This window comes from Lemur catta, chromosome 6, assembly GCF_020740605.2.
Source record: "Lemur catta isolate mLemCat1 chromosome 6, mLemCat1.pri, whole genome shotgun sequence".
NCBI lineage: Eukaryota > Metazoa > Chordata > Mammalia > Primates > Lemuridae > Lemur > Lemur catta.
Genome location: NC_059133.1, coordinates 95,340,345 through 95,355,103, shown reverse-complemented (window position 1 = coordinate 95,355,103; position 14,759 = coordinate 95,340,345). Strand labels below are relative to the sequence as shown.

At 46.3% G+C, this 14,759-nt stretch overlaps 1 protein-coding gene across 3 annotated transcripts in view; it reads left to right on the top strand.

Annotated features, from left to right (window-relative positions):
- The window catches only part of CCND2 (cyclin D2), a 31,025-nt gene extending 16,266 nt beyond the window's left edge, over positions 1-14,759 (top strand). For all 3 annotated transcript variants that reach the window (XM_045554564.1, XM_045554565.1, XM_045554563.1), the window contains one exon: positions 9,308-14,759. In XM_045554564.1, coding sequence (XP_045410520.1) covers positions 9,308-9,457 — 150 coding nt within the window. In that variant the 3' untranslated portion in view covers positions 9,458-14,759. The remainder of the gene's footprint in view (positions 1-9,307) is intronic.

The following is a 14,759-nucleotide window of genomic DNA, read 5'->3' as shown; positions in this document are numbered from 1 at the left end:
AAAAGCTCCTGGTTTAAAGGCAACTCGAGAGAGGAGTGTTGGCTCTGAGGCCGTCATGCATCACCATGGAAAGGCTCAAGAATGCAGGGAACTTCACCATGACACCCTCCGGATGGTCCAGGGGGATTCAGAATGCCCTATGTGGGAATTTATTGAGTTACAGGATCATGTGACTTACAGGCCTGCAGGGGAGGCCTCTGCATGGAATGCCTGAGCGAAAGGTTAAATCTCAGAGGGCCTACGGCTGCCGCTTGCTGGCCTTCTTTCCCCTCCCCCACCTGTATTTGTTACCAGCTCAGAGACGGCACAGGGAAGCCGGTGAAGGGCTGGACAGAACAAGTCCAGGGTCCTACCCTGAAACAGTTCTTAGGTACGCTTTTAAACTGCTGGCTCCAAAACATATGCTTTTTAAACAAGGGCTTCAAAATATGGATTGAAAAGACCCCTCCAGTGCAGCATGAAGAATGCTTTTCTAATCCTCCAGAGAAAAATCGTGGACAGACCTTAATATTTATAGAAATGGTACGCTTCCTTCCTTTTCTGAATGTCTCCTATTATGGCTGCCTTACAAATAGGACTCCCAGCCAGCATAAGGCAAGCCCTTCCTCAACCCCTGGAGACAGAAATGTCAGAGACAGGAGGTTGACCCCCGAGGCATGGTAACCTCTTTCAGATATTTATATCCCTGCTCTGATGGGCTGACCACCCCACTTGGCATCCAGCCTTCCACCACATCTCTTTGTCCCCCTTACTGGTTTCACATGGACAGAAGTCACTCCTGGGGGTTGCCACTGAGGCTTTTGCACTGTGCCTTGCTTTTCAGACTGCAAATCAGTCTGTCATCTCATACTGGAGACACTGTTTGCCCTTTTCAGATACCATGTAGCCAGTGCATTCAAGTCAGCTGTCAGACTGGGCTAAATGGATACGAAGCCAGCTGGGCTGTGTCCTCCTATACACCGCAGCTGTTGAGTTGGTACCTCGTTTTTGTAATGGGCACGTACTGTGTTTCTTTACTGGGAATGCATACACATGCCTTATTCACACCAGTGGGCCTAGTCAAACATCTTAACATTAAAAACCAAACGTGAACAGAGTAGAATGTAAAATTCATACCACTTTTTCAAGTAAAAATTTGAAACCTCAGTAAGTTCCATGCTTATCTCTAGTACCCCAGGGGCTTGCTCACCCTCTCCCTGCGAGTGTTCGTGGGGAAAGGCTGAAGCCGCCCTGTGTGCACGTAACTCCACAAGTGCTCAGTCCCCTGCCATCCATCGGCTTGTCTTAGCTAAAGAGCCAAAGCTCCGAGTGAAGGAGAGTAAAAGGACTAGAATTTGCAATGCATTAGCATTTGGACAGAGGTGAGCTCTGTTTACCATTTCACGAGTCAAGAAGTGGCATATTTCAAGCATGTACCCTCCATTCATTTCTGGAAGTATTTACTGAAGCCTTGGTTGTTGCAAACTGCTTTGTTACAAGGTGTAGGGGTGAGCAAGGCATGTTCCTCAGGCCCTATGCTGGAAGTTGGGGTGGATGGATGGTGCGTGGAAAATAGAAGACGAGGTTCCTGCACTCAAGGGACTTAGCAATTATGCGGAGAACCAAGAATAGAGAATGCAAAACCCTCCTAGCAAATGAAGAATGTAAGTGAATGGATGAAGGCTAAATAATGTGCCACGAGCTATAAATACAGCAGGAAATCAAAAGAAGGAGCTCATAGGCCTAATGTAAAACACAGGCCTCCCAGCAGAGTAAACCTGGTGATAGAAAATGTCCACTGAGTCATCAGAATAGAGAAATAAAACCTATGTACATGCAACGGATATTCAGCCTTAAAAAGAAATGAAATTCTGATACATGCTATAGCATGGATCAGCCATGGGGCATCGTGCTAAGGAAAATAACCCAGTCACAAAAAGACAAAACACCGTATGATTGCACTTATCCGAGGAACCTAGAATAGTCAAATGCATAGAGCCAGTAGAGTGAAGATTACCAGGGGCCCGAGGAGGGGGGAGGGGGGAGTTAGTGTTCAGTATCATGGAGTTTCGGTTTGGCATGATGCAGAAATTCTGGAGGTGGAGAGTTCTGGTGGCTGCACAACAGTGTGAATGAACTTAATGCCACTGTACATTTAAAAATGGTTAAAATGGTAAATTGATGTTATGTACATTTTGCCATGATAAAATATACGTGTGTGTACACACATATTTATAGATGTATGTATGCGTATGTATGTGCATATGTATGTGTGATGTATGTAAAACGTCCTCAGGTCACGCTATGAAATGCCCGTAAGTTTGCCGTGAGGTCTCCCTTGGAGAAGTCAAATGCACATGTGCACTGGCCCACATTTTGCCCCCTGGCCCTAGTGCACTGACGAGTAGGAATTGCTGACAGTGTCCCCTGGAGTCCCTGCCGTTCTGCGCTGGCACCTTGTTATTTATGATCTCTTCAAACTTACAGTGTTCTCTAGCACTCTGGGTGATAGGCCACGGATTGTCAGGGATCAAGCTGTTGAAAGAGGGTCCCTTGGATTCGTGTGAGACGCCAGACGAGTTTCTCTGGCTCTTTGGCCAGCAGCAGATAGCTTTGATAGGAGGGGCCCGCGTGGCTCTGAGAAAGTCGGTCTTTGTTGCTCCGTCTGGTTGCCAAAATAAACCGGAACGCTTCATTCCAAAGAGAAAGCTGAGTGAGGAGCCTGACAGTTTTACAGGGAATAAAAGTCTCAGAGGGTGGTATATTTTAAGTACTTTTTCCTTCCAGTCGTAAGAGTTGCTAAAAACAGACACCAGCCAGAGGGGCGGTTCTGGCTGTGGGGAAACTTCTACCGGGGCTTCCGGTGCCCAGGGTGGGGTGGGAGGTGCTGTCCTGGGTCCTCGGTGACCCTTGTCCTGCTTCCTCAGGCCGATCGGGTCCTCTTCCGTCCCCTCTGCACTCCGCTCAGGCTCGGTGCCAGCATTTATCTCACTGTTCCTTGTCTATAGAACCTCTTGAATAAGACCCAGCTTTTACTCAGCTCTTTCTGCAGAGCCCCTGGCAGAGTCGTCGGGGTGACACGGAAGAGAGGGAGGGACGGAGAGAGGAAGGAGCGAAGGACAAAGCGCAGGCAGATGGGTTTCAAGTGTGCTTCTGATTCGCTGGCCGCCCTGTGTCCTTTGGAAAGCTGTGTCCTTTTTTAAACATGAGTTACATGTCAGGATCCTGAGTTTGACCTGACTTTATCTTCGAGCAGGTCAGTCCATTTTCACACGACACAGCTCCACAAATTCACTAACCGAAAAGTGAAATTGAGGCTCGCAGGCCATGAGGGAAGTTACTGGAAGATATTGAACAGAATAGATACAGACTATTGTCATCAGGTCATTATATTGATCTTTTTCTGGCTAGGTTACGTCAGAACTCTTAAGTATTGCCCAGAGAAGTTTCCACGAAGTCCCTTCCTTCGGCTCATCCTGGCAGCTTATGGTCCTGGTTGTCAGTGGGCTATAAAAAAACGGTTCCAGTGCAGCAGAAGACGTCTCAATGTCGACGACATGTGACTCACAGGGTCCCAGTGTCATGTCCGCCTCCTGAGCTAGAAGCGCCGGCACACTCGGCAGCACACCTCATTCCATAGGCCACTGTGTGCGGGGCTCTGTCCGCCGTGGACTCTCCAGGCCTGTGGTCAGGAGCCTTGTGAGCCTTGCTGGAGGGGAAGCGGGGGTGGGGGAGGTGGAATAGAATTGGGAGCTGATGCCTCCCTCTCCTGCCTCGTTTTTCTCCGGGCCTCATTTGGTATGCAAGGAAATAAGCCAAACGGCCTGTGAAGAAAGGAAGAATGAGATAGTTTCCTAAGTTGTCTCTGCCTGAGTTGGCTGCGGGTCTGGGGCTCATTCAGCCCTTTGTCCCCCTGTTGAGTGCAGTGCGTGTGTGGTGACAATAGAGTGATGCAGTGACACTGAGGGCTAATGGTAGGAGTTCCGTCAGCCCATTCATGGAGGCAGAGGAGGGTGCAGGGCACCGAGCTCGAGCCAGCAAGCAGAGGAAGTCAGAGGCCCTTGTACCGAGCTGGAGATCACAAACACTGCTGTCAGGGCTGGGGCTGGGGGCGGGGGCAGCAGGAGGGAAGGAGGCGAGGGGGGCCTATCATCATAGCACTTGGAGGTGTGCCCGACCTCCAGCGCTGCGGAGTGCCACCTGTCCAGGCTGACAGACGAGTATTATGGCTTCCCTTTTAATCAGCTTAATTTGGGGCATCTTAACACAGTGGCTGGTGCTTTTGGAGGCTGCCGGAAAGCTGATGTCTTAGAGCTGCTGCACTTTACATGCACGTAGCATCTTTTGATTGGAGGCGCTGTGGCTTCCCTCGCCCCAACCCCCAGCTACTGGGCTGCATCTCCCTTTCTTAGAGATCTCTTAGAGCCTAGAAAAGGCAGAGGTATATAGAAAAAAAGAGTTCTGAAATTAGAGGCTTGGTCTTTTTAAAGCCGGGCTCAGCTTTTAACTGAGCAAGCCATTTCAGTTCTCCAGGCTTTAGTTCTCTTGCTGGAAAATGAGGGTCTTTGGCTGTTTGATCCTCAGATGCCCTGTGGATCTCCAAATTGGCCGATTCTGTGGTTATTTGTGTGTGTTGTCTTATAATCCTGCCCCTTTGGAAATACTCTTAACTTCACTCTTCTCTCGACCTGACCCCCTGGCAGAAGCAGCCTGGTTGGATGTGAGGCAGGCGTCTTCTCTCCTCCAGGTCACTGCCCCCACCCAGTCCCGTGCATTCTCCCGCCCTCCTGCTTTGGGCAAGAAGGGGGCTCTGTGGAGTAGGTACATGTGGTTGCAGGTGACGGCGCTGCTCCACTCTCCTCTTCCCTCACTCTCCACCAGCTCAGAGTTCACGTGTCCCTTGGGAATCCAAGAAGGGTTCCTGCCGTGATAACGGAGGTGTTGCTGTGCAGTGAGTGAGCTGTGTCTCCAGGAAGGGGGATCCTGGTTTCTGTCTCTGCCACCCCAGGGTGGTGCTCCACAGTATTTGTGCAAGACAGGCCCTTGCCCTCAGCAAGCTGTTCATCTTGCTGAGCTGAGAATGAGGGGTTTGTGTAGTTGAAAGTCGAACTAATAATTGTCAAGTTGTGGGGAAGTAGAACCTAAAGGAGGGTTAGGTGGAGACCCCAGAGAGGTTAAGCATCCTGCTGTGTCAAGGTGAGTCTGCAAGAGAGCAGGGGAGGGGACTCAGGGTCCTTCATCCCCAAGGTGACCGCCTCAGTCATCCTGTTCTCTTCCAGTCAGAGGGTCAGGGACAAGAGCTGGCATGGTCAGTGTGATTTGGATTGACAGTAAAGTGGGGCTGACTGAAGAGAGGAGAGAGTGTGCACTTTGTATGAAATCTGTGAAATCTTCCTCCATTTTGTTGGGAATGGCCTGTGCACGTTTTTGGCTGGAACGTACGTCAGTGTGACTCTTCATGCACATGTTATCTCGAGTCTCATGGCTCTGAAATTCTAGGAGAGGTGACTGCCGAATGTCCCAGTCCTCCCTGTAGAGTTTTCTCGGGACGTTTCTGTTAAGGTCTCAGGCTGCTGGAAGGGAAGGCCAAATAGCAGGAAAAGTAGGAATGTTGGTGACCCGAAAGGGAAGGCAGTCAAATTCTTTAGCCTTCTGCAGCCTGGTCTCCCCATTTGGAGGACCGTTCTGGGGTGGTTAATGCTCTGATGGCACATTATTGGGGTAGAAGGTGCACTGCCCCCGATTACCTCACCGTGGGGCCAGAACAGAGTCTGCGAGGAAGCAAAGCAGGCAGGACTGGCAGAGGCGCTACGTTTCTTGTCAAGGAGGAAGGTCTTCCACACGCGCTGCACGTCAGGAAGTATTCACCCAGGGCTGTGCCACGTCAAGCCTCTGTGATTTAAGCACACCACACTGCTGCACCTAACAGGCATTTGTTTTTTAATTTAATGATTCAGAGCTGTTGTCTGTTCACACCTCTCTCTCTCTCTCTCTCTCTCTCTCTCTCTCTCTCTCTCTCTCTCTCTCACACACACACACACACACACACAGTCCCTCAATCAGCTGAGAATCCTGCCATCTTTTCAATTTTTATTTTATTATTATTATTTTTTTCAGAGACAGGGTCTCACTCTGTCACACATGCTGGAGTGTAGTGGCACATTCATAGCTCACTGCAACCTCCACCTTAGGCTCAAGTGATCCTCCTGCCTCAGCCTCCCAAGTAGCTGGGATTACAGACATGCACCACCATGCCCAGTTAGTTTTTTTTTTTTTTTTTTTTTTGAGACAGAGTGTCACTTTGTTGCCCGGGCTAGAGTGAGTGCCGTGGCATCAGCCTAGCTCACAGCAACCTCAGACTCCTGGGCTTAAGCGATCCTACTGCCTCAGCCTCCCTAGTAGCTGGGACTACAGGCATGAGCCACCATGCCCGGCTAATTTTTTTGTATATATATTTTTTAGTTGGCCAGATAATTTCTTTCTATTTTTAGTAGGGACGGGGTCTCACTCTTGCTCAGGCTGGTCTCGAACTCCTGACCTCGAGCGATCCACCCGCCTCGGCCTCCCAGAGCTAGGATTACAGGCGTGAGCCACCGCGCCCGGCCCCAGTTAGTTTTTTATAGAGATAGGGTCTCACTGTGTTGCCCAGGCTGATCTTGAACTCCTGGGCTCAAGCAATCCTCCCACCTCAGCCTCCCAAAGTGTTGGGATTACAGGTACAAGCCATCACATCTGGCCCATCCTTCTTAGATAACAAAAGCTTTTAGGCCTTATGCTTTGGGTAGGATTTGTCTCCTGTGAACAAGTATACAGTTGAAGGCAAGTATATAGTTAACACCTCCATGATATAGAAGTGTTCTGATTCATTCCCCCTGCCTCCTGGAAAAAAAATTTTAAACATCCCCTTCTGAAGCATGGTATAGGAGCATCACATGTTCACTTTTTGGATTTAGTTGATTACTCTGCAAGAAAAATAAAGAGGAAAGAAGAAAATAACATGAATTTAAATTCAGAGGCCCAACGTTCCACTCAGTGAGTCTGTGCAGTGGGTGACGGAGGGCACATGGGATGTGAGATACGATGCCACTGTCCCCACCTCAGCTCCTGCCACGTCTCGTGGGGTGAGCAACTCATCACACCACGATGCTTCTAGCACTTAAACATGGGTATTACGCTACAGCACAGCCCCTCTGAACACATCACCTCTTCACTTGCTGCTCAGATGAAAGAAGAGCTATCTCTTCCAGCTTGAGAAGAGAAACTGACAGTATGAGACTCACTGTCCATCTCGGATGTAAGACCTTCCTATGGACGTCCACAGTCATTTTGACTATAGTCAGTTTTGGCCTTACATGTTCACCCCCACATTAGCTTTGATTCTGTGTTTAAGATTAATTGTTTTAGATGATAAAGCTTTAAGGTTTTCAAACATCTACTGAAATGCAAGTGCACCCAGAAACATTGTACCTTTAGTCTTTACCACCTAGCAAGTAGTGACTCATGAGCACACAATGCCACATCGGCCTTGGAAGAGGGACTGTGGGAAAAGCCCAGCAGGGAGGAGGTGGATGAGGCCCAGGAGATTCTAATCACTGGTTAAGGGGGCCACATAGGGTAGAGGATGTGGCCAGGAGATGCCACAGAAAAGTTGGAGCGATGTTAGCTGGTCCTTGTCTGCCAGTGTCTGACTCCATCTCATCTTTGTTCAGGGTGGCACAGAGCCCGCCACTGCCGGGTCACGTCTGTCTTGTTCAGCACTCTCCCCAGTGGCGGACACACAACGGACCCTTCACCTGTCTTGAGCGAGTGCTAATCCATACCTCATTTAAAAAAATCTAAAGAATCGGATTCCAGGGCTAATTTGTCATTATACATAATAAGTATTGATCATTTATTGGACTGCCACTTAGCACTGCACATATATTATCTCAGTTGCTCTTGACTCTTTGAATGTTTTGTTATCCTTACTCTACAGATGGGGAAGCTGAGACCAGAAAAGTTAAATAACTTAGCTGCTGCCTGCAAGAGTGATGGGTGGGCAGCAAATCCCACCCTCTCTCTTTTCTTTATTCTACTGTAAGTTCCAGGTGATATTTCATCTCTGCCTTTAGATCTCAGTGTGCTGTCATTCCTAATCTTAATTTTCAGGAAAAGCTGTAGTTTGTCTTGCTGCTTTTAGAATTATTTCTTAAAAAAAAAAAAAAAAGCCATAGTTTGAAATGTGGAATAGATGAGAGATAGGAAAAGGAAAATTTAGGGGTATGGAAATTTTGTGCATTGGTAGTTAATTCCAACTTTTAAATTTTTGGAAAATAAAGAATGCTTTAGTGCTTGGCAAGATAGTATCTTTTAGGTGATGAAAATTGCACAGTGAAACACACAAAAGGGAAGTGTATGTTAAACTGTGGAAAGACACAGGGAGGCTCAATTTAGCATATTTTCCTTACGTATATGCTTCCTAAGAGAGTGAAGAAAGGCAGCCTGGCAGAGGGCAGAGGCTGGAAAATACCTACTGCCAGCAGGACTTCAGCTTTTGCCCACTTATCAGTGTGAGCCACAGTCCCTTCCTAGTGACACCTATGCCTTGCCATCGAATTCCATGTCACTCACCTAAGAGAAGCTTCTGCATGGGGCAAACACACTCTGAATTTCCCCTACCAAATATAGACTAATATTAAAGCAATGCAGTGCACGTTCTTGTTTATTCCCAAGTCAGACAGCTCGGGTGTCCAGAATTTTGTAAACATTCTGCATTGTATTTTTATGAGAGTTAAGGAAGTGGTAAATAAGCAGACAATCAGGGATTTTTTGTTTTTAAGGGCTTACACAACTTACGTGAGGGTCAGCACAGTTCAGTCCATTGCCTTCCTTCTTATCTGTCCCTTGGGGCTGAGTTTGCTAATACTGCAGCATCTCCAGTGGCCTTCCCCTTTTCTCTGCCACCTCCCAACTTCCCCAGGCAGAAAGCATCCGATTACCAACCAGGCAGTGCAGGCCATAAGTGGACCGTCCTCTGGGCCAGTGCTTCGCAGAATATGAATCATCTGGGCTCCGCTGAAACACAGATTCTGATTAGCTTGGTCTGGGGTTGACTGAGATTCTGTTTCCAAGCTCCCAAGTGATGCCAGTGCTGCCAGCCTGGGGGACCCCACTTGGAATAGTGAGATTCCATGGCACCTCAAGAACATTTCTCCTTTACTTCACCTTTGTGTGTACTGGAAAACCAGCGTGAAATTATGCAAGCTGGATTATGTATGTGTTCTTCATAAAATGTTGTGTGCCCTGTTTGTCTTGCTAACAGCTCTGGTCTGGACTATTCTTCTTCTAGGATTGTCTCAAAGCCTGCCAGGAGCAGATCGAGGCGGTGCTTCTCAATAGCCTGCAGCAGTACCGCCAGGACCAGCGGGATGGATCCAAGTCGGAGGATGAACTGGACCAAGCCAGCACCCCTACAGATGTGCGGGATATTGACCTGTGAGGATGCCAGTCGGGCCGAAAGAGAGAGGCGCATTCATAATCTGCTCTCTCCTTCTCTCTGGTTATGTTTTATTCTTTGTGTTTTAGGATGAAACTTAAAAAAAAAAAAAATTCTGCCCCCACCTAGATCATATTTAAAGTTCTTTTAGAAGTGAGAGAAAAAAGTCCTATAAAAACAATAATTAAAAGCATTTGGTGCCTATTCAAAGTACAACATAAGGGAATCCCCTGTATATGCGAACAGTTATGGTTTGACTATATAAAAGTAATAGTAAAATGCTTACAGGAAAACCTGCAGAGTAGCTAGAAAGTATGTACGCCTGCAATATGGGAACAAATTAGAGGAGACTTTTTTTTCATGTTATGAACTAGCACATACACCCGTTTTAGTATAATTTCCAGGAACTGTGTACGCCATTTATGGCATGATTAGATTGCAAAGCAATGAACTCAAGAAAGAATTAGAAATAAGGAGGGACACGATGGGGAGGGAGTACAAAACAATCTCTCAACATGATTGAACCATTTTGGACGTAGAAGCAACTTTGCTCTCAGCCACCGTTACTAAGTCAGGAGTGTTGTTGGATCTCTGCATTATGTCCTTTTGCCGTCTACAGTAGCTGCTACCTAAAAAATGTTTTATTTTGCCAGTTGGACACAGGCAATTGGCTCCTGGGTTTCACGTTTTGTGATATCCTTCCTGCTTCTTCTTCCAAACGTGGTTCGTTGCAGACACCACCATACTGTTACCTAATGGGGACACTTAGCTATGGGCCGTAACCAAAACTCAGATGAGATGGGGGCAGATGGAGACCAAGGGCGGGATCTGGAATGGAATCTTTTCTCTTACTGTATTCAAGAGGGGAATGTGACCTTGGCATCCCTTATTAGGAAAAACTAATTTTTGGTGCTGATTGGCATGTCTGGTCCACAGTTTAGCATTGTTATAAACCATTCCATTCGAAAAGCACTTTGAAAAATTGTTCCTGAGGGATAGATGGGATGGTTTATGCGAATCATGCTGAATACTCCTTCCCTCTTCTCTTTGTCCCTTCCTGTCCTGCCCCAGTCTAGGTCCCCATTCACTTCCGGTATCTGACATCCTCTGGTACATAGTTCTGGTGCCCCTACCAGAACTCAACAGACACCCCTTTCTGCTGACATTCCCATTGCAACATTCCTCAGAAAAGCCTAAAAACAAAGATGTTACCATTTTTATGGCACAGAAGGATCTTAATTCCTATCTATATAACTCTCCTTTGGACATGGAAAGAAAAGTTATTGCTGGTGCAAAGGAACATGGCTGAACATCAGGTGTGGCATTTTGTTCCCTTTTCCGTTTTTTGTTAATTTTATTGCAAAGTTGTATTCAGCGTACTTGAATTTTTTTTCCTCTCCACTTCTTAGAGGCATTCAGTTAGCAAAGAGGTTGGAGCAACAACTTTTTTTTTTTTTTTTGCACAATTGTAATTGACAGGTAATGAAGCTATTTGTTAAAATATTTGCCTTTTTTAAGTAAAAAAAAATCAGAACAGGGCTACTTTGAAGAATTATTTTATACACAGATTCTGCCTTGTTTCATAGTATGAGGGATGAAGATGGAGAAAAATCTAAGGGTCTCTTATTTTTCATTTTATTTTGTTCAGTTTTTTTATTACTTTTTTTTTTGCGCTGCTAAGAAGCTAAGATCGTTCATCCTTATTCACATTAACAGTACCTAGCTGTAATGTTTCACAGAGTGTGCTGCTATTTTATAAACATTTTTATAATATATTATTTTACTGCTTAAATTCCAAGTCCTGAAGTAGATGGTTGAGATATGAGTTCTTCGTACTGGAAAAGCCCTTCCATAGTTTGTTTTCTTCCGGTAGTATATTCATGATTGTTTTTTCTTTTTGGTTTTTTTTTTTTTTTTTTTCTCTGATCACATTCTTCAAAGACAGAGTATTCTTTACCTCAGGTTTACTGGACAAAATCAATAACTACAAAAGACAATGATTCACGTTTTTGTTTCATAATACCTCACAGCCGTACAGTTTCTGCTTGGGAGCCCATTAGTGTGAGGAACAGACAAGGTGAGCGGGTGGGGGCGCTGACCCTCTCGGATGGAAGGTAGGGTGGATTTGACCCAGGGTCTCACCCCCGGGGACCTTTTCCGTCACGAAGGCCATCAGGCTCCCATTGTGACTCCAGTATCCTCATCATGATGGAAAAAATACATTGAACCAAGGGATCCTCCCTCCCCTACAAGGCAGACATTCAACACAAACATTTATGCAGTGGACTAGGAAGTCATAATTTGCACTTAGGTACCAGGTATCAGGAAACAGACTAAAAAGAATTCCAGCAGGCTGTGTGGAGATCCTCATCTTGCAGCTTTTTCAAATGCAGGGCTTTCATCTGCGTGGGGCCCTTTCATCTTGAAAGTTTCCCTTGTATCTTTTCCATTCCTTGGCATGGACACTCCCAGTCCAGGATCATCTCTGAAGTTTTCCTAGGTCTGAATCTGTGGGTAGATGAATCTGCAGCGTGCAGCGTTGGTGGTGCTTTCTTGCCCCCTCCTCTGTCTCTCACTGCACAGGCAAGCACTGTGCAACGCCAGGTCCTCTGCTGAAGCACTCAATGGTTTTCAGGTTTTAAATCACATTGAGTTGGCATGATAGAAAAAAACAGGTCAGATGGGTATGGGATGGTAGCTGAAGGCAGATAAGGAGGCTGCTTCTCTGCAGAGATGAAATTCCAGATGAGTCAGTCTCTTGTGAAGTGTGTTTCGAAGGGTTCAGGACTTTGTGAGTTAGCATGACCCTAAAATTCTAGGGAATTTCTAGTGGGACAGTGGATGGTGAATTCTGAAGTTTTGATGAGGAAAGTTGAGCAGCCAGCAAGTTAGCCAGTGTTTTATCAAGAGCCCACTTTGCATAGCACACTATTTTGGGCCCCAAGGAGTCCTGCAGAATGGGGAAAGCCTAGTCCCAGGAGTTTGTGGTGCCTAAAGAGAAAATGAGGTGCAAATTCATTTTACAGTGACCAACTCTTCAGCTTAAACAGAAGCAGCAAGTGAAAGAACCCAATGAGGAAAGGAACAGGCACCTTCAGTCTGTAACTCTCCACTTTTCTGTAGCCCCGGGGCCCACGGGTCCTTCTAGCTTTTTCCTTCCCGCCCCGGGGGCCTAGTGTGATGTGTGTGTGGGGCTGCTGCCAGAGGTGCTGGGTGTTTGGCCTTTCTGCCTGCTCCCCACTTAAACGGAAGAAGGAATCCTGGATTTGTTCAAGCGACTGATGCCCTCTCCCTGGATCTTGGTCTCCTTGTTGGAGTCTTTGTTCCAGAGGGGTTCAAGTCCCCCCATGGATCTGAACTTGCTCTTTTTTTTTTTTCCTATTTCTCCCCTCCCACTAAAGGAGTTCAAAATCTAGTCTGGTCTTTTTCTACTTTGTTGTCTTTTCATCTCTTCTTTACTCTTCCTCTTCTTTGTTTTTTCTCCATCATTGGGGGCAATGTTGTCCCCCAGCCTGCCAAATTTTGATCCTTCCCCTATTTTGGCCAAATCCTAGGGGGAAGAAATCCTAGTATGCCAAAAATATATGCTAAGCATAATTAAATTCCATGCGGGTTCATAACAGCCAAGAAGCCTGCAGGAGAAAGCAAGGGGCGGTTCCCTCAGCAGAACACCTCACTGTGCCGACAGGCGAGCTCCTTGGAGAAGGGGCTGCTCTCGTAAGAGGCTTTATTGTGAACTTCCCCAGGACCCCCTGAAGAGCACACCATGTCTCACCACCTGGTTACTCTTGTCTATGTGCTCTGTACCGGAGGCTCTGCCTCTTTTATCAGCCGGGTCAGGGGGAGGCTGGCTCGGAGGCTTAAGTGGCAAAGCCAGAGGAGAAAACAACCCTGACAGCATCACACTGCATCCCTTTGCTAGCAGGATGGGCGACTCTTCAGAGGGAGCTGCAGCTTTCCTGCGGTCTAGCACCTTCAGGGCCTCTCCAGACTGTGCCCTGGGAGCTCTGGGACAGAAAGGTTAAGAACATTAGGCAGGATTGGATGACTTTCTCAAAGAGGGCAGGGGAATTTTCTCTCCATGGGCCACAGGGGACAGGGCTGGGAGAAGAAATAGACTTGCACCTTATGTCATGTAAATAATTGATTTTCTAGTTCACGAAGATAATATTGATAGTGTGGAAATGGCAGTAGGAATGAGGAGGAAGTCTGAGTAAGCCAGTTGGCTTCTAAGCCAAAAGGATTCCTCTTTGTTTATCTTTGAGACAGTCCAACCTTGAGAATAGCTTTAAAAGGGAAAATAGTGCTGAGACAGTAAAGTCCCCTTAAGCCAACAGACCCTCTGTAGCTATAGAATGGGTGCAGCTTCTATTGGTGTGGACTTGGAGCAATTTTCAAGAGCTGTTCATGCGGCAGCCGTCCATTTGCACCAAAATAGGGTAGGAAGATTCCAGAGGATGTTTATTACTTCCTCACACCACATGGCTTTTAATGATTCTGGATGCTGAACAACCCAGAATAGTCATTTCAGCCAGAATGATTCTACATTTGTGTGTCTCTGCTTTTAAACTTGGCTGGGTTATCAGACCCTGTTCTTGGCTCAGGTTTCAAGAAGCCATCAGCACACGTATACATGCGTGCTGGCGCTGCAGCGGTCAGTCCTGTGCCTGCAGCCTCCTTTGGGGAAAAAAAGTGCCTTACTGACTGTAGCCATTACAGTATCCAGTGTCTTTTGACAGGTGCCTGTCCTTGAAAAAAATTTTCTATTTTTATTTTTAATTGATTTTAGTTCTTACTGCTGGCCAACTCTTAAATCCCCAGCAGATCACTGGGCCATTGGATTTTTTCCATTATGTTCATTACCCTTGTACCATGTACCTCAGATCTCTCTCTCTCTTCTCTCTCTCAGTTACAGTTTCTCATCATGGACTTTTTTTCTTTCTCTTATTCTTTTTTTTTTTTTTTTGCTTTAAAATGAGTGTGATGCCATATCCAGTCAATGTTATTCTCTCACAATGTACTCTATAAGAGGTGTGGGTGTTTATTTGGTCGGGATGCTAGAAAGTGCTAAAGTAGCATGGTCAGTGTAAACAAAAAGGTTTTTAGGAAGTATGGCAAAAAAATGTTGTTTGGCTATGATGGTGACATGATATAGTCAGCTGCCTTTTGAGAGGCCTTATCTGTTCAGTGTTAAGTGATTTTTAAAAATAACCTGTTCTTCTGACTAGTTTAAAGATGGATTTGAAAATGGTTTTGGATGCAATTAGGTTATGCTATTTGGACAATAAACTCACCTTGACCTAAA